A 23631-nucleotide genomic window follows, 5' to 3' on the forward strand; every position below is an offset into this window, starting at 1 on the left:
GGAACCCTCAGTCCCGGCGCTCCCCGCACCGCTCCGAGGCCTCTCCTCGCCTTTCCTCCCGGCCGGGCCACGGAGCGGATGTGGAGCCCGAGGGCCGCCCGGAGCCCGGGCCAGGACGGCGGCCCCTCGGAGTGGCGGGAGGAGCGGGGAGAGGAGGAGGAGGAGGAGGAGGAGGCGGAGGAAGGCAGCGCGCTCCCGGCCCCGCGCCCCCCGCCCGCACCGAGGGCGGATTCCCGCCCCGGCCCCTTCCCCCCCAACCCCCACCCCCAGCGCACACCTCCCCCGGGAGGAGCCCGGCGGCGGCGCGGAGGGAGGGAAGGAGGGAGGGAGCGAGGGAGGGAAGGAGGGAAGGAGGGAGATCGGAGATCGCGGCTCAGCGCCGGGCCGGGCCGCCCCCCCTCACCTGGCGGGAGTGAGCCTTGGGCTCGGGCGGCTTGAAGAAGGAGTCGGGCAGCTTGCGGAGCCGCATGGGCAGCGTGTGCGGCACGTTGGCGCCCTTGGGGTTCATCACGGCGTTGAAAAGAGCCTCCAGGTCGGTCTCGGAGTCGCCCCGCACATGGACGATCTGGTGCCCCGCCGGAGGGGGCCCCGCGCCCGGCTGCTGCGCGGCGCCTCCCGGAGCTCCCGACACGTTGCCCGGGGGCTGCGGGGCCGCCTGCTGCGGGGCCGGGGGCTGCGCCGCCTGCGGCGGCTGTTGCGGCTGAGGCTGCCCGGGATCCATGTCTGGCTGCGGGACCCCCCCGGCGCTTCCTCGCGGGGCTGGCGGCGGCTCAGAGCGCTCAGGGCCGGCCCCGCATGCCCCGCGCCGCGGCTCGTCCCCTCGGTTCCCCCGGCGCTTCCTACCCCTCGGCGGGGACGGCCCGAAACGGTTCCGGCCGCGCGGCGCTGCCCCGAGCCCGGCCCAGCCCGGCCGGCGCCTCCGTCCCGGCGGCGGAAACTAACTCGCACAACACTCCAAACAAAAGTTCGCAGTTACGCCCGCCCGAATCACTCTGCGGCCGGCTCCGCCCCTCCTGAGCCCGCCCGCACCGTATCCGACCGACACGGCCCAGCTCCTCGCGGCTCCTGCTCGCGCCCGCCCGCACCGCCTCCCGCCCACCGGGCGCCCCGAAGCGCAGGGAGCGGCCCGGCCCCCACAGCGGCCCCTCGGTCTCCTCACGGCTCGGCCCGTCCCGCCGGCCCAGCGCTCCGCTCCGCGCTCCGTCCCGCCCGTGTCCCTTTTGTGCCGCCCGCCCGGCCGCGGAGCCGCGCCGCCAACCACAACTTTTATTTTCCCCAACTTCTCTTCCCAACTTCAGGCTCCCGCCGAGGGGGTGGGGAAGAGCTGGGAAGAGCTGCGGCGCTCCCCTCCCCTCCCCCGCCGCCCCGGAAGGGGGCAGCCCCCCTCGGGGAGACGTGGGGGGGGAAGGCCGGGAGGGGGCACGACCCGCCCGCGGGACCGAGGCGGCGGGGAGCCGGGCCTCGGCCTCACCTGGCGGTGGGACAGCGGCCGAGCAGCGGGAAGGGACGAGCACAGACACATCTGGAGGAGTTACTTTTATTAAATGGGCCGAAACTCGTGAAAACAGCATCAGGAGGGTCAAAACTGGGGAAAAAAAAGAAGAATCACAATAGTCCAACCCCGTGAGAATCAGAATAGTCCAACCCCGTGAGAACAGCACCAAAGACGGGGTGTGTGACGGGCGTTACACACATCTTTCCGTACCCACCGTCCCACCGCCCCGCACCGCGCAGCCCCCGCCCGGCCCGCCGAGCTCAGGGCGCGCCGCCCCCGAAGCGGTGGTACAACGTGTGCACGTGGCGCCGGGCCGGGTCCAGCAGCAGATACGAGAAGGTCTGAGCGTGGGCTGAGCGCGATGGGTAACACAGGCCGCTGCCGTCCTGACGGGAAGGAAAAAGAGGCAGCGTTAGTGCGGAGTGTGTCCCGAGCGGACAGTGCGTAGGATTACACGATTGGAGCCTGAAATCCAGCTGATTAAATACTCAAAGATCCCATCACGTCCCATTAAAACACAAATAAAATAGGTACGGGCTGCATATTAACACATAAAGTCCTTCTAACAACGCTTCTTTTTCACTCGGCGTTTAAGGAAAACCCCTCCGGAGCGCTCCGAGCAGCGCTGAGCTGTTACCGAAGGCAGTTTGTGCCACTGCTCACAAATATGCGAGGAGAATGGACGCCCCGCCCCAACCCGCTCCTGGCAGGCCGCCCCCAGCTGCCGGCAGCGCGGTGGGCTCAGCTCAGCTCAGCACCCGCTGCTGCCCGGCCTGCCCCAGCAGAACGCCCGGCACAGCACAGGAGCCTGAGGGGATTGTTTGGAGGCTGCTTTTCTTTCTGTCGGTTGGGTTTCGATGTATTCAATCCGGAATTCGAGCATCCAAAAGATCAGGAGATCCGTAGCTCGCACATCCTGTCTCTGAATTCCCAGTGTGGTTCCCTCCCGCTCCCCAACACCTTGTTTGGACCAAGGAATCAGGGAAGCTGCAGCCTGTCCCCGTGGTTATCGCTGTCAGCTCAGAAGGAAAAGATTCCGGTTCTGATTTCTGCTCCCAGGACCTTCAGTGAAATGTATCCAGTCACTGTTGCAGACACCCCCATTTTGCTCCCATTATTTCAGAGCATGACACCGCTGCCATACACTGCAACGCCTTCCTTTGAGTGATTGTTCAAGACCATCAATCTTAAATTAAGATAAGCACCACCATAAAGCATTGTTGAGGACAGGTAGAGATTTGATATGTTTATTCGCAGCATTTTCTGATGGTAGGCAAATGCCGCCAGCTAAAAATAGCATTCTATTTTTAAAGAGCCCAGCACACAGGCGCCATAGCTCTCAGGTTCAGACACCTAGCGCTATAGATGTCTTATGGGGATCCACATGTATCAGATACTGGATTCCCTATTGCCGTAAGGAGAGCAAGCTTTCAGATGTAGCAGCATCGGGCATCACAGTGCCTCGGAGTTTGACCCAAAAGTGACCTAGGCTCACACACGGAACAGAAATAACTCAGAACACCAACACTGAGATACAACTGCTAGTCACACTTATTTGCATTGCTACTGAAGATCCCATCAGCAGCCCTTACTGAACTGATCAATCTCTGCTCCATTTTTGACTGTTTGAAGGCAGCAGTTGCACGCTGGAAGTTTACTCATCAACTGAAGAAAAAGAACAAATGAAGTTCTGATGATATTTCAGAGTATAACAAATCCGGGATGAGGAAAATAATCAAGTTCTTAAATTTGCCCTACTTAGTAAGGGAGCTATTTAAAACAAGCAACAAGAGAAAGCACCTAAGTGACTAGCGTGCAACAGCACTGGAATATACGTAGAGTTACTGCGATCCTTATAGCAGTGGGCTGGGTGTACATGGGGTAAGAGTCATCCCAGTTCCATCCGCAATTTGGTTCAGCCATGCAATGTGCTGATTTACTGATAGTAAACTACTTACTATCTTACTTTACTTGAAGTGCTGATTTACTGATACAGACTGGGATCGTTTCATCTATTACACTGGTTCCCAGCACTGCTGCAGTTGGGGTTCAGGTAAAGAATGCTCTAAAATGGCAGTTTGCACCCAAATACTTCAGGCACAAGACAGTTTCATTCTATGCTAGCACCAAAGCTGTTAGCGCTTGCTCACAAGATTCAAAGCGATTTCTCCCATGATGATGAGCAGATCTACAAAGTTTTGATGCTAAACAGATCTACAGACATTCATAACGACACCCTACTACTCCGAAACACTGAGATCCGACTGCTTTGTTCTAAACCGCTTTTCACCATGCCATACTCCTTTCAACATCAGTTTCCATCACTGTTTTTGATACGATCACACGACCGAGTTATGTATCTATGGACACAGACTTGTTGAAAAGGAGGCATGACTCACAATGTTCATACAGTACTGCTGACAGCTGGTTCAACCTCTGTATTACCCAATTTTAGTAGCGTTCTTTTTTTAGACAAGTTTCCAAAAGAGGGGCTCACTGGCCACAACGTAAAAACCAAATAAAAGGAAAGCGATGCTGTCAGATGACATCACATACAGTACTTCATTCCTGATTGCATTTCTGCAAACAAATGAAGTGTATTTATTTGTCCACTTATTAATTCAGTTTGTAAAGATCAGTTTGGATTCTTCCAACCTCCTGGCTGCCGTTCAGCTCAGTTTTAGCAGAACAGCTTTCTTTTATGTCAGGTTAAGAGGCTACATCCATTACTTTCAGATACAAACCAAGAGAATATGGCTCGTCAGTTGTTACCTCAGCAATAAAATGATCACAGCGCAGATTCTGAGTTCATTTGGTAAAATAACTGTAAATTATCTACTGCAGAAATAGGTCATGTTGAGTGAATGTTTTCATCAAACCCACATGAAATTGTGCTCTGGTGAGTACCCTGCCTGGAATTTCCATGTGCAGTGTTAGGAGTTTGGGATCACAGAACCACCAAACAGCCCAGATCTTGTTTGGGACTTCTGTTCCAAATGCTCTCTCACCTCACAAGTTTACAGAATATGCAGTAAAAGCCAAACTTCCCCCTGTGGGAGGGTATCATGCATTACATTTATCCTGGATTTTCTTTTGCCCACCCACTTGGTTTTCAAAATGTAGATGAAGGCTGCATCTCTTTTTTTCTTCTTCTTTTTTTCTTTAATGCTCATTATATTGGATGTTTAGCAAATACAGCTATGGAAGCTCTTAAACATCCAAACACAGAATCACCAATCATAGAATCACCAAGGTTGGAAAAGACCTAAAAGATCATCCAGTCCAACCGTTCACCTATTACCAATAGCTCCCACTAAACCATGTCCCTCAGCACAGCATCCTGCCATCCTGCCTTTCCTTGAACACCCCCATGGTCAGTGACTCCACCACCTCCCTGGGCAGTCCATTCCAGTGCCTCACCATCCTTTCTAAGAAGTAATACTTCCTAATGTACAGCTTGAACCTCCCCTGCCATAGCTTGAAACCATTCTCTCTGGTCCTAATATCTGCTGAGATACAGGAGTATGTAAAGCTCACATCAGTGCATTTGACAAACAAATAGGAGAAAAACTAATGAAACATCACATCGTCAGGGTTTTGTTTCTTTATCATATTGTTTTTTTACCAAAGCCTGCAGCCTGGTAGGAAGACAAATTGTGATAATCTATTTTTAGCAAACATTTCAGAAGCCCTTTTGAATTACACATAGTACTTAAAAGATGATGACCCACAGATGAATAACCGGGCTATTGGTAAGCCAAAGGGAAGTTTGTGCAGTCTGCAATGACATCAGCTATTTCTTTTGGATGTGGGAACATTATCTGGTTACGTATTCTGGTTACTCAAGGAGGCTTTGGAGCAGTAACAATTAAATTACGGATATGCTGAATCTAGTAAACATGCAACCAGTTCTCAGCTTTGCTGTGATGGCAAATGTAGTGATTTTGCAAGAGAAACAGAAAGGAGTGAGACTTGTCAACAGAGAGGAAGAGAGGTTATAGACATCTCCCCACCCTCACCCTTTTGTACGCTACATTTCCTTGCAGTCTTTACAGAAACAGTTGCAGTACAGGCTATTCATACAGCTCTAGAAACAGAGCTAAAAACAGAACCATACAAAGTCACGAGTGGATTCTTAATCCTTATTTCTATCTCAAGTAGATCTAAAAATAGAATTACTCAGTCCTAAATAAATATATTCTTTTCATAAACCAGTTTCTGGATGACTATTATGACTGAAATTGTAATCCAGTAAACCTATTTTTAGTGAGCTGGTGATTATTGATGAAGAGAGTGCAAATTCAAGAGTGCAAGCAGGATGAGCTCAGGGACAGAGCTCATGAATTAAAAAAAAAAACACACACAAAAACCCCCAGCTTTGGAAAAACAACTCATTAAATGTAATACGTGTAAACATAAATTCAATATTTTTAAGTTATGCATTTTCTTCCAGTAAAGTCCTGTACCAAAAATTAATACTTACATATGCAGACACTCTGAAGACAGTAGAAGTAATGCTTATTTCTTTTGTTTCAGGATTCTTCTGAACACTGAAATACAAGGGAATTATATGTACTTCATATTGACAGTAATCACAGATCATTGCAAACCTTCAGGTAATATATTCTTAGCACACACACTGTGTAATATATTTTTAATACACACACCGTGTCCTTGCTCACATATGATCACAGAATCACAGAATCATAGGGGTTGGAAGGGACCTCTAGAGATCATCAAGTCCAACCCCCCTGCCAAAGCAAGCTCTCTACACCATGTCACACAGGTAGGCGTCCAGGCGGGTCTTGAATATCTCCAGAGGAGACTCCACAACCCCTGGGCAGCCTGTTCCAGTGCTCTGTCACCCTCACCATAAAGAAGTTCTTGCACACATTCATGCAGAACTTCCTGTGCTCCAGTTTGTGGCCGTTTCCCCTTGTTCTGTCTCCACACACTGCTGAAAAGAGTCTGGCCTCACCACTTTGCCCCCCACACCTCAGGTATTTATAAACCTGGATCAAGTCCTCTCTCAGCCTTCTTTTCTCAAGGCTAAACAGACCCAGTTCCCTAAGTCTCTCCTCATAGGGGAGATGCTCCAGGCCCTTCACCATCTTAGTGGTCAACATGCACTCTAAGAAGCAGCAGCAGAATTCATAAAGAAATGCAAACTTAAAGTTATTTTTAATTAATATATATTTGTTTAACATTCACTTTTAATCCTTTAGAATGTTGCATATATGGACAGCTAGGCAAATTAGGATGGCTTTTTTTTTTTTCTGAATTTTTACAGTCCAGATGTGTTGTGAAGTCTGACATTTCTCCCATCACCAGCACCAAGACATTATTACTAATTGCTGTATTACCAACACTAGGATGTTATTGCAGAGTGGCCAATTACCTCAGTAATGTATTTTAAACTGAGATATCTTAAGATGTTTTACTTTTCTTCAGGCCTTCCTTAAGTGACACTCGTATTTCTTTTCAGGTACCTCACGTAACTTCTATCAGTTTACCTGATTGCACAGATTGCTGTTTAAATTGACTCGCCGTGGATTAGTTGAGCCCTTACAGATTCCACATTTATACAGTTCCCAGAATCTGCTGAGAATCTGCCTTGTCATGAACAGGTTCAGCTCCTGGGAAAGGTCACAACACAGCCCTCCCCACAGAAAGAGGGTGTGTTAAACGCAGCACAGTTGTCCACCTAACCAGCTCCAAGCTATGACAGCAGTCCCCTGTTACCACTGCTTTCACAAAGCTGCTTTTTATAAGAACAAACAAAACCCAACCCACGTTATTTTTTTAACCAATTAAAAAATGACTTGAACTGATTTCATCTGAAAAGTAATGATAGTCATGGAGGAACTAACTCTGTACTATGAAGCAGATCTTTCCTGTGGTGAGTCAGTAACGAGGCTTTCTCAGAATTTTTTGCTGTAACTCACATGTTGATACACTCAACACTGGATTAAGACAACAGTGCTGAAACTGGTACTGGCCCCAGTTGTCTGCCTTACCGCCCCTCGAGAGATTACTGTCTTCCCAGCAGGGACAGCTCAACTGGTTCGTGACTCAGCCTCTGAACCACTGCAGTTTACAGACCAGCATATTAAGATAAACTAACATGGATGTCAGTTTATGCTTACATACTGGGCTGTAAACTGCAGCTCTGTGCCTGCTGAAAGGGTGACAAGTTTCTGACCAAGGTATAGCAGGTGGGGGGACAGCAACTTCTGACATATATCCAACCTCAAAAACTACTGTTGTTCTTAGGTTACTCTGGCTTCATTTTCTTCTATCTGAAAACTTTTAGGTTTCTTAAATTTTATGTTATATATAGGATACCAAAGCAAAGGGTGATGGAGAGTAAATCTTATTTATTCCATCACCTGGAGAAATCCTCCCCATGTGCTTAGCTTCCTGTAAGTCATGTTTATCTCTAGTGCTTTGGTTAATCTTTAGAGCAAAGTAACATAACTGCCAAAATCAGATGAGATTCTGCTCTTGATGGCTAGAAAGAAACCAGGATGTTCCCTCTGATGAGTATCGTTGTGTGGGGGTTACTGGTTTGTTTGTTTTGTTTTTTTTTTCCCTAAAAGGTTTTAGAAAAAAAAACCTCTTCTCAAAAAGAACAGTATTTCCATTAAAACATTGTCTCAATATCCACTTTGTTCTTCCAGACTGGTAACTCCTAAATCATTAATCAAATATGGAAATTCCTTCATCATTTTAATGTGCATCTATCCTCTGGTTATGATGAGCAAACTTTCTCATCGTGGATCAGTTCACCTTGAGTTCTAATTACATTCTCCCCCTACTCACCAGCAATGTTTTATTAGGCTTTCCAAACATTAAACAACCCAATGCTTCACATAAATTCATTTATCACAGGGGAAAGGACGTGGAGATGACACAGAGGAATACAGAGAACAATAATGGCAAGATACTACAGCGGTTGCCAAGATTTATCAATTCAGAAGATCGCAAAGTTTAATAGATTATGTTCTTATTACAGCACTTCTGTCATGTAAATGAATTAGCTAAAACAAACATGCTACAACTATTTTTAATATTTTCAGGTTACACAAAACGTGACAGGCTGAAAATCCGGATGGATTTCAGTTGGTCACAGGCTAATTATTGCTGCGTTTGCATCAATCAAACTGTGAATAAATTCACTGAGAAATAATGTATCTTTTTACAAAGTAGGAAACCTCTCATTTAATACTTTCATTTGAAACTTCTTAGCTGGGCTTGTCAATTACCTAGAGCAGTTAATTTCAAAAGATTATCAAATTCTATCATAATAAGACCGTATACCTGTAAATGCTTTAGGAAAACAAAATGTCAAAGCTGCTGACATTATTTTGAGCTGACATTATTTTTGAAAGAACTCAGGAGCAACCAGAAGAAACTGTACGAAAAAGAAGTGGTAAAGCCTCATAACAGGTCCGCCACTCTGCTGATCCTGCAGGAGTTACACTTCTGTGGAACTCTCCATATCAAGGCTCTTTCCCTTAAGAAAAACTGTTGAGGGACCAAACACCAGTGAGTATGCGTCTACAGCTATACCACAATTCGACTAAGGTCATCTGTGCCAACCAGTGTTTCAACACACATCCCCTAACAGCCAGTAATTACTGTACTGTCCATTTGTTTTCTACTAAGCCCAGGAGCCGTAAAGACAAAAATAATTCAAAAAGATACAGTCTGTAGGATTTCTTAACGCCACGATAAGCTTTCAGTATCATATTACAAAGAGTAGAATTTATCTAATAAGGCTGCAATTCAGGATGCAACAGAAGCAGGCAGAGGGTAGATGTCTAGAAAAGAAGGATTTAAAAATAGATGGGCTTTGACAGAAGTTTGAACATGAGCAATTTAGTTAAAGAATTTAAGAGAACGCTGCTGTTGTGAACTGTTGTTTTTTGAAACTAGAGAGATCATAAGGAAGTAATTTAAATTGCTTTACTGTGTGGCATTATTTGTGCAAAAAATGAAGTAAAAACCAGTGTACAGCACAGACTGGAAATTAGAAATCAATTCAGTCAAAACTGGTGTACGAGCATACCTCTTCAAAGCCGCATTACTTACCCTTTCAATGGCTTTTTGTCTCTTAATAAGATAGTAATAACAGCAAAAACAACTTCACATTCTGGATAAACTATGGGCAGGATGAAATGAAGGAAAGGAAGAGATAAATGTGACTGTGACTGAGAGAAGATCGGAAATGTCAAGATTGAAAGCTTCTCTGATTAGATTGACAGAGAACTTAATATCAGAGGAGCAAGATTCAGTTATTGCGACTGGCTTTTTCAACTGGTAAGCAGAGTGAATACCAGTCCACTGGCAGTGAGAAATCAGCAAGAAAGTGACTGGCTTGGTCTGAGTCAAGAGATATTCAGGTGTCTAAGAGTCATTGGCTCTAATCTTCTCAAATTTGTTCAGATAGAAAGATTTTACTCTCGTTTAATTAAAAGTGTTTTAAGAACAGATCTAACCATGAATAACTTACACACTTTTTTTTCTAATGTGCATGTGTAGGAGATGAAAGAACAGTTGATATTCAGACCATTCCAAATACAGCTGAATAGAAAAGAAATCCCACTCTAAGTGATTTGAAGTCTCTGTATGGTTCATTCCAGTACATTACAAAGCACAATAACTCTAGTAACATAGACACTATCTCACATTTCAGAGGTCTGCAATTGGTTTCCATTGCTCAGGTTCACATTGTTCTTCATGTCCCACCAAAATTTCTTAAGAGTAGTAAAATACAGAATAAGAATATAGTATAAAATTGTAGTAGTATTATCAATGGCTACTACCATTGTTATAGAGTACTTTAATAGTTGAACATAAATAAGCTTACAGATTTATTAAATAACAGCCCTATTTTTAAAGCAGAAATGCACAGATAATTGACACAAAGTATCTATGCACAGCACACGCATACACAGCAGTATAAAAGTGAAAACACTCACCTCACCAAGTCTTTATATAAAGCCTTTGTAGTTTCTAAGTACGGGCCAAGTTCATCTTCAAACTGGCAAAGAGCTCCTCCAATACAAAGATGTTTAAAAAGACAGAAGAGAAATTCCTTGCGGTCTGACTCACTAAATATGTCATAATGGTCTGAATCTTCCAGAAGCAAGACCTTATGGAACAAGGACATAACAAAAGAAGTAAAATAGACAAAACAAACAAACAAACAAACCTTATTTGAGATGAAGTATTTAAACAGTACAGCTACTTTGCTGTATGTCATGCAGACTTTGTGTTCATAGAAAATATATGAGCTAGGGATGGAAGTAAGTGCTTTTCTCTAAACCCTTCTTCCAATTATGTTTAAAATTTATAGATACAATAAAAAGGAGAAGTACAGATTTTCAAATTTGTGCTCACGAGTTATAATGGAAGATCCTTCAGGAGTTCTGTAATACACGGGTTAAGTGCTCACCATGCAAATAAAACAATCTGAAAATAATGTGGCTATGTTTTGTCAGTAGATCATTGCCTATTAGTTTGCCTTTGGTAGTCTTGACCACATTTGCTTTTCGCCTCTAAACTTACACAGTTAGCTCACATTCCTAGAGGAATCCCAGAGGAGATCACTGAAATTCACACCATTCTTTACTGCCAACTCCAGTGAGCGTTAATCTGTAGTGCAGATAAGCAAGACATGCCATCCAGCTGTTTCCATGTGTCTCACCTGCCTGCTGCTCCAATATTATGTGAACACAGAAGGTCTTGCAATATTAGTCCCAACACTGCCGGCTGTAAGGTTGGACAGGAACCATAACAACACGACTAATAGTTGAGTCACATCAGCCAAACTGCAAATACCAGCATAGATGCAGGCAAACAGGTCTAAGATAGATTTGAGCTCAGTGCTGTGCAGCCCTCTTTACAACATCATTGCATATCTGAGTAAAAAAGGGCCAGGACAGCAACTGCAATCCCCTTCTTGGCTGAACCAAAAGAAGACATGGCGGATAGGAACGAAACATGAAGTTTTGCAGCTGATGGCCACCTTCTGACAACAGGACACCAGACAACTTGCTGCCCCCTACAGTCTACCATCCTGGAGTGCTGACTAATTTAGCCTGAGGCTTTGAGGTTGGTCATGGAAGATTTTGACTCTTAATTATTTCTGCCATCTTAAGTCTTACGAGGAGGAGTCATCATTTCTTGTTAGAAGATTGTTAACACAAATCTTTCAACTTACAAAAGCAGCCACGTGGATTTCTTCCAAGGGAAGGAAAGTGAAAAGAGACCAAAACTCCAATTACTTATTTTAAATGTCGCCTCTAACTTTATTACATCAAAAATACTTAATTTTCAGAAAACATTTCATACACACCCAACTTATAAGTAAAATAGAAAGTATTTTGAGCTCCTAGGCTACAAACCATAACTGAAATTCAAACCTGAGCTTGAGATCTCTTCTTTTCCCAGAACTTTACAAGACAGACCAGTATTTCAGGTCACATCCTGTAACCAGTGTCACTGGTTCAAATATATCGTCTTCAAAGGATTTGCCAAGTGCAAATGAGTGCAACTCTATAATTATTAAGTACTTAAGTTGATTATATATACAAGGAAGAGCAAAATCCAGTTCTCCCACACTATGCCTTGCTAATGCTAAACAAACATAAGTAATAAAAATGTGTTTTAGCTTACGAAGTCAGAAGAAACACAGTGAAGACATATGTTAAGATCGTGACACTCTTAGATTCTTTTTCAGAATCATCTGCTCTCTAACACCTCCATTGGAATGTGACAGAAAGAATTTTTACCTTGCAGGCCTGTTCAGGAGATACACTTGATCCTTTTCTGGTATTACACTACAAAGTCATTTTCCTTTTCTTAGTTTTCTCTCCTCTGTTTCAGCTCATAATATCATGATACTTGCCCTTAAATACCTTCACATATGATATGGTCAGCATTCCTAGCCAGGAATGCTTCAGAATGTAGCTATCAAGTGCCTTCAGTTTCATTAACTGGATGGACAATTGGGTGAATCTGCAGGTCTGGACATCATGGTACTCTTCCCTTGGCATTACCTGTCTTCCCCATCTGGGACAAAGAGCATCTGGATTTCTCCAGACACCCGAACAGTGACTGCTTGTTAAAAGTGTGGGTAGAAATTGTTTTTATCTTTTTCTCTCATTTAAAAAGGGAAGGGGGCCCAAATGGAAAACAGCCACATGTCTTGACACACTCAGTTACTGTAGTGCCTCAGTCATTTCTATCACATGGTACTGATTCCCATTTTCATCTTCAAAGGTATCACCAGAAAAAAAACAACAACAAACAAACAAACAAACAAACAAAAAAACAAAAAAAAACCAACCCTGAAAATATGTCCTTCAGTACCTAACAGAATCACAGCTGCACTACTGACCTTCCTTAATTCATCAGAGATGGGGATATCATCATAATATTCATCATAACATTTCACAATGATTCCACTTTCTCTAACAACTCCTTCAGTGTAGAGCCGATCAAAAAATGACATGGAGGTCTGTGTACAGGGCACTAACGTAGCTTCAATTTTTGTCACTTTGGTATCTGGAATAGAAAGGAAAGATTCACTTGAAGCCTTTTGTGATAAACTAAAAAAAAGAGAGGGGTTCTATGAACTGTAATGCCTCTAAGACCATACATCACTTCATTCTGATCCCACTCTGCACATGTAGCATAACCGAACATTTCTCTTCCCTTTACATTTCCTTGAGATTTCTCCCAGATATTACACATAGAAATTATTCATAGGTGAATTCAGATCAGCATTTTGATTTATAAACCCAGATAATCCCTCCTACCTAACCAACCCACACTAAGAAAAACTATTAGAGAGGTGCTGATGGCTTGAAAATGTGTTTATTTAAGCTAAAAAACAAAAAACAAAAAACAAAAAAAAAAAAAAAAAACCAAACAAAACAAAAAACAATAACAAAAAAAAATTGAATGAAATTTTACAATTAATTTACTTGGCCAATATGATGTAGAGAAAGTGAGTTATAGTGAAAAGCTTGGTGTTCAATTGCTTAGCTTCACATCTACAGATATGGTATGAAAAAAAGGTACCTTTTGTTAATAAAAAACAACAAATGTTTTGGACATTCTCTTAGCTGCCCACATAGAAACTCTCAAATCAATTTAAATAACTGAAACCACAAGATAGAAAAAGCACAACTTAAGGCCTCATAAGCTAAGGGGAGAAAAAGGCTTTTTTCTTCAATCTATTCATTTTCACTAAGTTCCAACCCACAGGCTCCTCTAACTTCTAGTGCTTTGGATTACTTCCACTGGAATAGAAATGTAATTCTGTGATATAAAATGAGCTAAATCAGCCTCTAACATAGAAATTGTTTTGTAAATACGTAAGAATCAAAAACCGATTCAAGATTAATAAAAATCAGATGTCAAACGACTTGAAAAAAGGAGACACCTTACATTTTCTGAGTTATTCAGCTCAAAGTATAAGAAACTGGGCTATTATGGGCTTTTGTATTTGGGGAAAGGGAGAAAGTTTGTGTCCTATTCAGTAGTTCAGAAATTAAACTGCAAATGGAAAAGTTTTAATGCATTGGCAGCCCCTGTTCTCCATCTGAGACTTGAAATTTGAACCTGGAGATTCAGAATTTCCTGGAAAAGAGTAACCAGTTTTACAGTGCTATAAAAGTGAGCAATAAAATAGGAAGAAATGTCTTGAGAAGTACTGAAGTAAAACTTCTTAGTTCCGGAACATCTATAAAGTGCCACCAATGTACTTCTAAATGAACATGTCACATGGCATAGGGGAGATAAACCCCAGATGAAACATATTTAGAAACCCTCCAATATTTAAAAAAGATTCATACAAGGGAACCTTGTGCAACTTCCAACTTACAGAACAGCTGATATAGAAAATACATAATGCAAGTTCAGTACTCAGTAACAAAAAGATGGTACTTCAAAAGCAAAAAGTGCAGCTTGACAATATATAGGTTCTGTAGGTTCAAATGTCATGTAGAATCTTTGTAAATGAAAACCTGTAGCAGCAGACTAAAAAATACTGATTTAAGATGGCCTCTCAGATTACTAAACCCAGTTCCAAAGACAGAAATCATTAGAGCTTCAAGTTCATATCACAGCTCAGCCTTTCTTAGGCAATACTGAATTTTGACTTACAAGAAAAAAGAAAGTATCCCTATCCCTTTGAAGATAACTTTTCAAGTGTTAATTGAGCTTAAGCAGATACAGCCTCGCCTCCCTCAGACTGCTGACAGGTGCAAGGGCAGTAGTGTGCCAAAAGAAAAACCACTATTTCATTTTCACTGAAGCTATTTAAAAATACGAGAGTCAGTAATATGTAAGTTGGAATGCATCAAACTTGTTTCTCGAGCTGCTTCTAGATTAGAAATATGAGAGTAAGAGATGAAGGGAGCTTAAAGCACATGAAGAACTATGAGGCTCACTGCTAAAGTCAGAAAGAAAGGAAAAAAGCATCCCTACCACACAGGCAGAGGAGCATGGTGTGAAGAGATGACAAAGTATATGTAATCAGAAGAAATAAAAGAGAATAAACCCGTGCACTGTTTACCTAAAATGTCATTGAGAAAAATATTACTGTGGGATTCTACTGGGAATCCCAACATGTAAAGGAGCTGATGAGAGAGGGATGCTTTGCTCTCCCCAGGGAGCCCATATATTACACCACCATTTGATCTAACAGATGGAGACTGAGAATATTAAGGTCTGATAAAATAAAGGTGAGGACAAAAAGCAGCAGAAAGGGGAAATAAACTGGGATTGGACAACAAAATAAAAGCGATTAGGATCTTTTAGAGACATGTCTTAGAGAAAGGAAATAGTACAAGTAACAGATAAGAGGTGGAGATAAATATGAAAGTGAAACCATAAGCACTGAATTCATAAAGCAAATACATTCTCATTGAGAAGGTAACAGGGGACAGCAGCCTGAAAAATGCAAAAGGATTATGAAAAAAAAAACAAACCTCCCTTGTAAAGTAACATTATATTGATGTTTTATAGAAAGCTGACATTCTTTCCACGAGTCTATAAATAGCTGCAGCCCAAGCTCATGCTGGGGAGAAGGGGGAGGTTGCTAAGAACCAGCCTAAAGCCCACTTACATGATGTATCATCCCCTGCAATGAAATCTCACTGTTTTGTTTGCAAGACTAAACATAATGTTAGAATCAACCTATATTATATCATTTTCTTCAGGTTTTCCATAAAGCAATGGAATCCAATTTCTCGCCTTTCATTCAAGAACAGGAACCTTTTTACAAAGGTACTCCATCCTGGGCAGTAAGCTGTGTATCTGGATTAACATACGGGAGCGTCTGAAGGAGAAACACCAGACGGTTTTGTACCTCCTGCTACTCTGAGTGAATTCTTCTATATTTCCAAAAAAATGCACATGAAGACTAAGTATAGAAAAATGTGCCAACATTCCTCACCAAAAATAGGCAAAGAAAGGGAAGATGGATCTTTAGGAGCAAATGGGGTATACCAGCTGTTCAGGATTTAAAAAGGGAACTCTTCCAGCCCTCAGAACAAAATGCATCACTTGTGTACAGAGGACGGTTGAGCAGAATCAAGAGTTATGCTGGGATAGTTGGGAAGTGACCCTCTGCTCTTAACATGAGGTATGTAACCTACTGACCTCCACTACAGGCAAGTCGTAGGCTTGACTGATAGTCTAAAAAGATCCTTGTCCAAAGCAGGAAAAGATTTACCCATGCTTTGAAACATACCTGTCATCTTTTTGCCTGACAGAGTGAAAAGGAGGTAACTGAATAGGAGTGTGGGATTTTTTTTTCCCCCTACTTCTTATGTAATTTAATTGTTTTAATGTATGTAGTGGGGAAAACCTATATGCCAAATCCAGAGAGACAAAATGGAAAAGTCAGAAAATTCCCAGTGCCCTGTGAGATATTTACACACAGTAAATTATTTGCAGACAAGCCACAAGAATGAAGGACTTCACACAATTCCCTTCCAAAATACTCCTATTAAAGAGAATCACTCTGGAGATAGCAGAGCTCACATTGCATAAGAAATCCCATTATGTTATCGTATGCAGTTTCCATGACATTTTATTACTCATTTACATAATCAAAAATGCAATTTCAAGTGCTGCCATAAAATTACATGCTATTTGCTTCTGGACTTTCTCCTTTAGAGTCTCACCTACATCTAGAGACGTAATCAAGTGTTATAAGTATATAATGATATGGTAACAAATAAGAAGTCAATCTTATGCCACAATTGCAACTACTGTAACCTATCGCAGGGATCTCCTTCTGTGCCTAGATAACTTTTATTGTATGGACAGAGAGCCCTGAGCTTGTCTAAGTACACTATCTAATCTTCTGTTCCCTCAGCTTAAATTCATAACAGAACCATAACCTAAAGTCCTAAATTAAGTGGCTGCATCTATCTACAACTGTCTTTCTTGAAATATTGTCCCCAAATAAGGTATAACAATAATTCAGCTTGCTCAAATGAACAAGAAGTTGATTGTGTCTGGATACATGATCAGTTGAACTGAGCAAAAATAGCTGTAGTAGCTTGTTTTCTCAATCAGACAAATATACAGATATATGAATTGGCATAACAAAATGGTAAACAAGAAGAAAATCATTGCAACACATACATTTTTAACAGATTTATTCTAAATTTACCCAATGCAGTCCAGTGTCCTGAAGCTGAGAGCATCTTTAAATTGGAGATCACATTCTGATCATTAAAAAAGGCCTAAAATATTCAAATAAGAGAGTAAGTGTTAACTTAATCAAACATGAAATCATCATATATAGTGCCATAGATACTTTCAAAACAAATTGCAAGGATCCAATTAGTAAGTACATGCTGTATGATCTTCCAGTTTGGATGCTGAATACCATTCCACCAAATACATGTTCCTGTAACTTCGTGTAGCTCAAGTCCACTATATATGCAAGACATCCTCACTAACATCTATATCACAGAATTATAGAATCATAGAATTACTCAGGTTGGAAAAGACCTCGAAGATCAAGTCTGACCACAGCCTAACCATAGTACGCTAACTCTAACAACCTTCTGCTAAATAATAAGTAATATGAAGATCTGACATAAAGGATTTACAGTCCAATAACAGACAAACAGGATTAAAGAAATCCTTGGAAGTTCAGCAAAAGGAAGAAGGGATAAAAGATTTCAACATCTGCATGAAATGCTTTTGAGATTATAAAAAAAAAAAATGAAATGACAGAATTTACTTTTTGTAAATAAAGTTGAAGCTCGTTGAGGCATAGACAGAAATGATTCAACAGATACAAAATGAATAAGTATGTTATTGAAGGGGTGGAAAAATACATCCAATGGTGAGATTTGAAGTATTGCATCTTACTAATTCATATCAATAAAAAAGGAAAAATGACAAGTTGAAATGATAGATAAGTCAATTAGGAAAACCTAAAGTTATGCATATGCTCACAACCAGAGTGAAAAATCACTGACAAACTGCTACAGAAAATGATGGATTTTTCAGTCTCCATATCATCAAATCTCTTTATCATCTCTCTGGGACACAGAGAGATCAGACTATGTAAAATAGTGGTCTCTTCGTTCTCAGTTAATTGACAGCTACTGAGAATTCATCATTTCTTAGAGAAACTCTTAAATTTTTAAATCAGAAGAGACAAGTGTTGAAAACCTAAATGCAGACTTGGTAAGCTTCAATTATTTGCAATGTTTTTCAGTGGGAGATGAAATATTAGTGTATCTCCTCATGAATTCCTTTAAAATACCAAGAGGCCCAATTATTCAATGAGGATGGTAATATAAAGTAGACATAAACTGATTAAAAAGTTTCAAAGTCAACAAGGTTTAAAAAAAAATAATAATAAAATAAAAACCATGTTGTTTTTAAAGTCACAGATGATGATTTGGGTAGATGTCAGGCAGAGGGCAGTGAGGCCCTGGCACAGAGTGCCCAGAGAGCTGTGCTGCCCCATCCCTGGAAGTGTTCAAGGCCAGGTTGGATGGAGCTCTGGGCAGCCTCGGCTGGTAGGGGGCAACCAGCCCATAGCAGGGGATTAGAGCAAGATGATCTTCAATGTCCCTTCTAACACAAGCCATTCTGTGATTGTTTTTTTCTACTCCCAACCGGATGAACAGATTTGCAGACTAGTCAAGATCATACAAATAACTGAGTCTCAGAAAGCTGAGTGCCCACAAATCTACCGTAAGCAAAAGTATCCAGTTAATTTAAAAACCTTTCGATTTTCAGACATGTGGTACATACACATGCCTGACTGCACTGTGTATTTACCAGTGCAAAGCAGTCACAGCTGTGAGCTGAGGGACAAACTGCACGTAAGCCGTGTAAAGTCAGACCTCAGGCAGATTTCCCAACTTGAAGTGCGGTGGCTAAAACCAGCATCCAATTCAGATTGCCACTGCAAGGCTGGAATGACTAAAGTGTTCCACTTTAGAACAGAGTAACATGAGGACAGACTGAAATATGTTCAGAGAACAGCACAGTTTTAGCCCACAGAACAAGACTTGGGGCACAGCAGCTCCATCACCTGCTTTCAAGGGGAAAGCGAGCAGGCAGGGAGCAGTAACATCACTCCAGAACTTCCCACCACGTCGGCTTCCAACAGGTATAATTTCAAAGGGGGAGAATAAAGAGTGTTTAAGATACAAAGAACTTAAGACTACCATAACGAACTCATCCTTTTGATAGGGCTTAAACTGCTGGTCGAAGCTGAACGCTTGTGCTGCGATACTGCCTTGCATTGACCTGAAATGGAAAAAATGAGCAGCAACATCGCGCACACACACACTGGATGTTTACACGCGGTGCAAGCTTGTCCGGGCACGTCACACACTCGGAGCTCAGCGCACAGATCGGACTCTGCTTTTCCTCTGCCCTTTCCGCCTTCACTTACACCCCCCGCTCCTCTGAGGGCAGGGCCGGCACAGCGCCCGCTGACAAGCGCCCTTCGCCTCAGCCTGAAGCGGCTGCAGCCCCCTGCGCCGCTGGCGGCTCCCCCACCTCTCCCCACCTCCCTGCCCGTCCCGGGGCCCCGCGGGCCTCCCCCCTCCCACCATTTGAGCAGCCGCTCCTGGATGTCCCTGTCCTGTAGGCAGGGGAAGGTTTTCTGGGGCAGGGGTCGGAACGCGAACCCCGCCGCAGCCCGCGGCTCCCCGGCCGACATCGTTTAACGGCGCTGAGGCGGTTGCCGTGGGGACGGCGCCGCTCGGGGTGCGCTGCCGCCCTCTCCCGCCGCGGGGCTCGGCCCCGTCACGAGCGTTCCGCAGCGCCTGCCCGCCCTCCTCCTGACGGGATTTCCCTCAGTTGTCAATATAAATCCTCCCTCTCTACTCCTATCTATGAACCAGGAAAGCTCAGGCTCCGAGTGGGACCCCCGCGGCTGACTGAACCCACATCATCCCGGCAGGACACTGCAGAGCGAAGGAAGGAACGCCCTCAGTTGGGAATGATGAGGCGGCGGTGAATCAGAGCTTCTTCACTTCCCAGAGTTGAGCCATCTCAGAGACGGCAGGACGTGCTACCCGGCTTTTCCCAGTGGGAAATTGAAGGGCAGGACGTTGTTACTGAAGGAAGTAATTTTTAAAGCAGAGACACACGGAAGATGTGGGGGATTTCCTGCCCTTGTGTGGGGACACCAGCGAGAGCTGGAGGGTCATCATACACATCTTCTGCTACACCCTCTGTCAATCCACCCCGCTCCAAAACCAGCTGTTGCTTTGCTGGAGATCTCCCCCAGGCCGTCATTTCCCCATGGATGTGCTGCTTTGGTAACTAAGAACCTCAGCAGCAGTTACAGCTCTCACGAAGACCAGAGTGGAGAACAGAGATAAAGCTGAGGGCACTGACCACTGAAAGACATCCCATGGATTAAACTCTAGCATTTAAACAAACATTTTGTCACGGACAGAACAAACAGTGTGCCTTCCTGCTTGGTACTTAGGTGCAAATAGAAAAGGTGACACCTGTAACAAATAATTATAACCTTAATCTCGTCATGTCTCCACCTACTCCAGCGCTACCCCTTCTGGTAAATTCCTCCTGCTACTAATATTACTAGCCACAGATTAAACAGCTCAAGTGAAAGAACTGGTTTGGGCAGGGAGTGATGTGTAGCAACAGTGACCAAACACATGCATTGTCAGCTTCAAGATGTGTAGACTCATAAATGGGGTACAAAAAAAAAAAAAAGAAAAGAAAAAAAAAAAAAAAAAAAAACAAAAAAAAAAAGAGGGAAAAGGAAATGGAGAAAGAAATAAAATGGAAAAAATAAAAATAAAAGAAGAAGAAATAAAAGGAAAGGGGGAAAAGAAGGAGAAAAGAATGGAGACGAGGGAGAGGAGAGGAGAGGAGAGGAGAGGAGAGGAGAGGAGAGGAGAGGGAGGAGAGAGGAGAGAGAGGAGAGGAGAGGAAGGAGAGGAGAGGAGAGGAAGAGGACGAGGAGAGAGAGGAGAGGAGAGGAGAGGAGAGGAGAGGAGGAGGGAATGGGGAGGACAGAAAAAAAGGAAAAAATATTGCCTGGTTTTGGTCTGGATTTTCTCTGATTTCTCTGCTGAATCAACAAATGTACACTTAAATTGTTCTAAAACAATGATGTATGCTTAAATCTCACTGAAATCAAGAGCGTTCAACTGCTTTCATGATTCAGGAGTAAGGAAATGAGTTAGGACTTGAGGACTGGCTCAGGAGGATCAAGGCAGGACGATCCATACTATGAAATTAATGCCTTTAATATTATACAGTCTGCCTGTTGCAGATCTATACTTGAACACTGCTAATTTTAAGCAGTTCATGATAATAAAACTTAGACTGGGACTTAGTGTATGAACACTGACCTCATTTTCTTGTGCCGTCATTCACAACATCACAAAATAGCAAATCAGGCCTAGTGCCCTTTGTTCTCATGGTACTCTTTTAAACATGAAAGTTTAACCTTATTTTTTTTTAAGTTCATGCTGTTAAGCATTTTATGGTCATGTTTTTCTGCTGCAGAATCATGCCCTGTAAGTGCATTCTATTAAGCAGTACTAGTACCTCATTCTTTGTCAGATCTATTTTCAGTATCGTTTTTCATGTATTTACTTGCACATGATTTTGAAGTGTTTTATGGCCCTAAAAAAAAAAAAAAAAAAAAAGCGAGCAAACAAATGAGCTTTGCCACGGCAAACAAAAATCTAATTGCAGAGAATCCGCCCTCCTGCACCTTTGCGAAGTGCATCAGTCTTGAAGGCAAGGATCAGCTGGAGGCAGATCAGCATCTATTTCCAGGCAAGGTGGCAAAGAACCTGAGTAGCAGCTCCTGATCTGGTGGCAGAAGTCTTCAGCATCACGAAGGGATAGTTAAGCTGCATTAATTAGCTAAACAGAGGAGCAAAAAGATAATTACCATCATACAGTAGTGAAAAAAGTGAAAAAAAGTAGTTTTTAGGAAGAAATTAGTAGTAGAGCTCCTACCCAGAAAGAGGGAGATCTGCTTTTCAGCACTTCTCATAATGAGAAGATCCAGTCTCACAGCTCCTAACTCCTACCTCAGCTACTAGAATTGGTGTTATTTCTGGATCACAGTGTGATGGCCCTAAGGGAGGTGCAGACTTGGCTTTGCCCCATCAGTGTGCCTGCTGGCACTAAGGGCCAGCTCTGAAGTGACCTTTTTCAGAAGAGCTGAGTGAACTGAAGCTGTGAGATGTCTCAGCGGGAACCTAGTCCTTTTGTTTGGGAGCTCCATGTCAGCCCCAGCTCCTGCCCTTTCTCCATGCTGGATCTGTGTGGAGCACATACTTATGAACGTCACCCATCCTGAGATTGACCTCAGACTCAGCCTATCTCATCACTATGGACTTGTGATCTGAACTCCTGGCTGAATTTGGTCACTGCCGTGGAACTGGCTTTACTGAGCTGGTTGGGGTGCTGTGTGATGGGGCAGTGCTGGGAGCACCTCAGCTCATACCCCTTTACTCAGCTGCCTGCTCCTGCTGCTGCCTGACACACAGGACAGGGTGAAGAGATAGTTGTGTTTAAGCTTGATTTGTCCATATTGCCAGTTTAGTTTAATCAACACTGTATTTATGTGACTGCTCCATGAATTTTTCTGCTTTGAGAAGACTTGTGATGTATTGTTTTATACACACAATGCAGCCTGTCTTCATTCAAAAAGCAGTCCCAGAATAGAAAATTTACAATTTGCATTATGAAAAGTGTTTAGAGCTAAGTAGTATAAGGAGACATATGAGGCTAAGCACCAAAACTGAGTTTAGGCATAAAGCAACAGGTACTGCAATACCGAAATATTTTTTGATCCTTGGAAAAGAAATGTGAGATGCCTGAAAATGCATCGTAGGAATTAGAATGTGGCCCAGAAAACTCAAGACTCACATTAGACCTAGAGATGAGAGCTGAGACCTGGAGATGTCAGCATTAGAGATGTGATCTGAAGTGTCTGTAAATATTCTGAGGCTGGCAAAGCTTCCATTATCACCTAGGGAGGTCAATATCTCAATTTAATTGTACAAGGAGATATTTCAGATGCCCAGGATCATCTTTCAGATTGCCCCAGATATTTCTTTTCTCATTTTCTGGAAGAGCAGCTGAGGGCTGAGTCTGAATCTATCTGCCAGTTCCATCAAAGGAAACTGCTTTGCCTCAGAAGGAACTAGATGTCCACGTGTAGGCACCTGAACTGAGTTTCCAATCACTACCGTCTTTATGATTTACAAACTTATTCTTTTGACAAAATATTTATCAAACGATGAGCTAAAATCATCCTGAACTCAACACTAGAGATCTATTGAACATACGATACCATGGATGCCTAATGTACATGTCTCATACATGCATTCACCAAAAACCCTAAAGCGAAGGTGATGATTTTCAGCTGGCTGAGTGGCTGAAATAAAACACACCTTACCTCCTACTGCAAATGTATTTAATTTTCCTCTCAGCTCTGTAGCCATAGTCTCCTGGGTAGGAGAATGTAGCCTTAGGTTACTTGGCCCCTTCTCCTCTCACTCACCCTCAGGAATCTTTGCATCCTGTGCCACTTTCTGCACTGAAGCATTTGTGCTTTTTGGGGGTTCAGC

General features: G+C 43.1%; 2 protein-coding genes across 7 annotated transcripts in view; both read right to left on the reverse strand.

The window, feature by feature from the left end:
- Positions 1-993, reverse strand: part of YAP1 (Yes1 associated transcriptional regulator) — an 81934-nt gene extending 80941 nt beyond the window's left edge. The window contains exon 1 of one of the 4 annotated variants that reach the window (XM_015852258.2): positions 404-993. In XM_015852258.2, coding sequence (XP_015707744.1) covers positions 404-721 — 318 coding nt within the window. In that variant the 5' untranslated portion in view covers positions 722-993. The remainder of the gene's footprint in view (positions 1-403) is intronic. The other 3 variants (XM_015852259.2, XM_015852260.2, XM_015852261.2) reach the window with 3 other exon arrangements.
- Positions 994-1521: 528 nt separating this feature from the next.
- Positions 1522-20403, reverse strand: CFAP300 (cilia and flagella associated protein 300). Of its 3 annotated transcripts, none has more exons than XM_032442187.1 (7): positions 19952-20403; positions 19222-19303; positions 17196-17268; positions 12903-13069; positions 10480-10652; positions 5979-6045; positions 1522-1881 (listed from the first exon to the last, which is right to left on the reverse strand). In XM_032442187.1, exons 1-7 carry the CDS (start codon positions 19954-19956, stop codon positions 1756-1758), a joined length of 693 nt encoding a protein of 230 aa, XP_032298078.1. In that variant the 5' UTR covers positions 19957-20403; the 3' UTR covers positions 1522-1755. The 3 variants fall into 3 exon arrangements, with proteins under 3 accessions (XP_032298078.1, XP_015707748.1, XP_032298077.1); XM_015852262.2 differs by having other exon boundaries at positions 19612-20403; XM_032442186.1 differs by lacking the exon at positions 1522-1881 and adding an exon at positions 2727-3160 and having other exon boundaries at positions 19612-20403.
- Between the last annotated feature and the right edge of the window lie 3228 nt (positions 20404-23631).

Source organism: Coturnix japonica, chromosome 1 (assembly GCF_001577835.2).
Source record: "Coturnix japonica isolate 7356 chromosome 1, Coturnix japonica 2.1, whole genome shotgun sequence".
Lineage (NCBI taxonomy): Eukaryota > Metazoa > Chordata > Aves > Galliformes > Phasianidae > Coturnix > Coturnix japonica.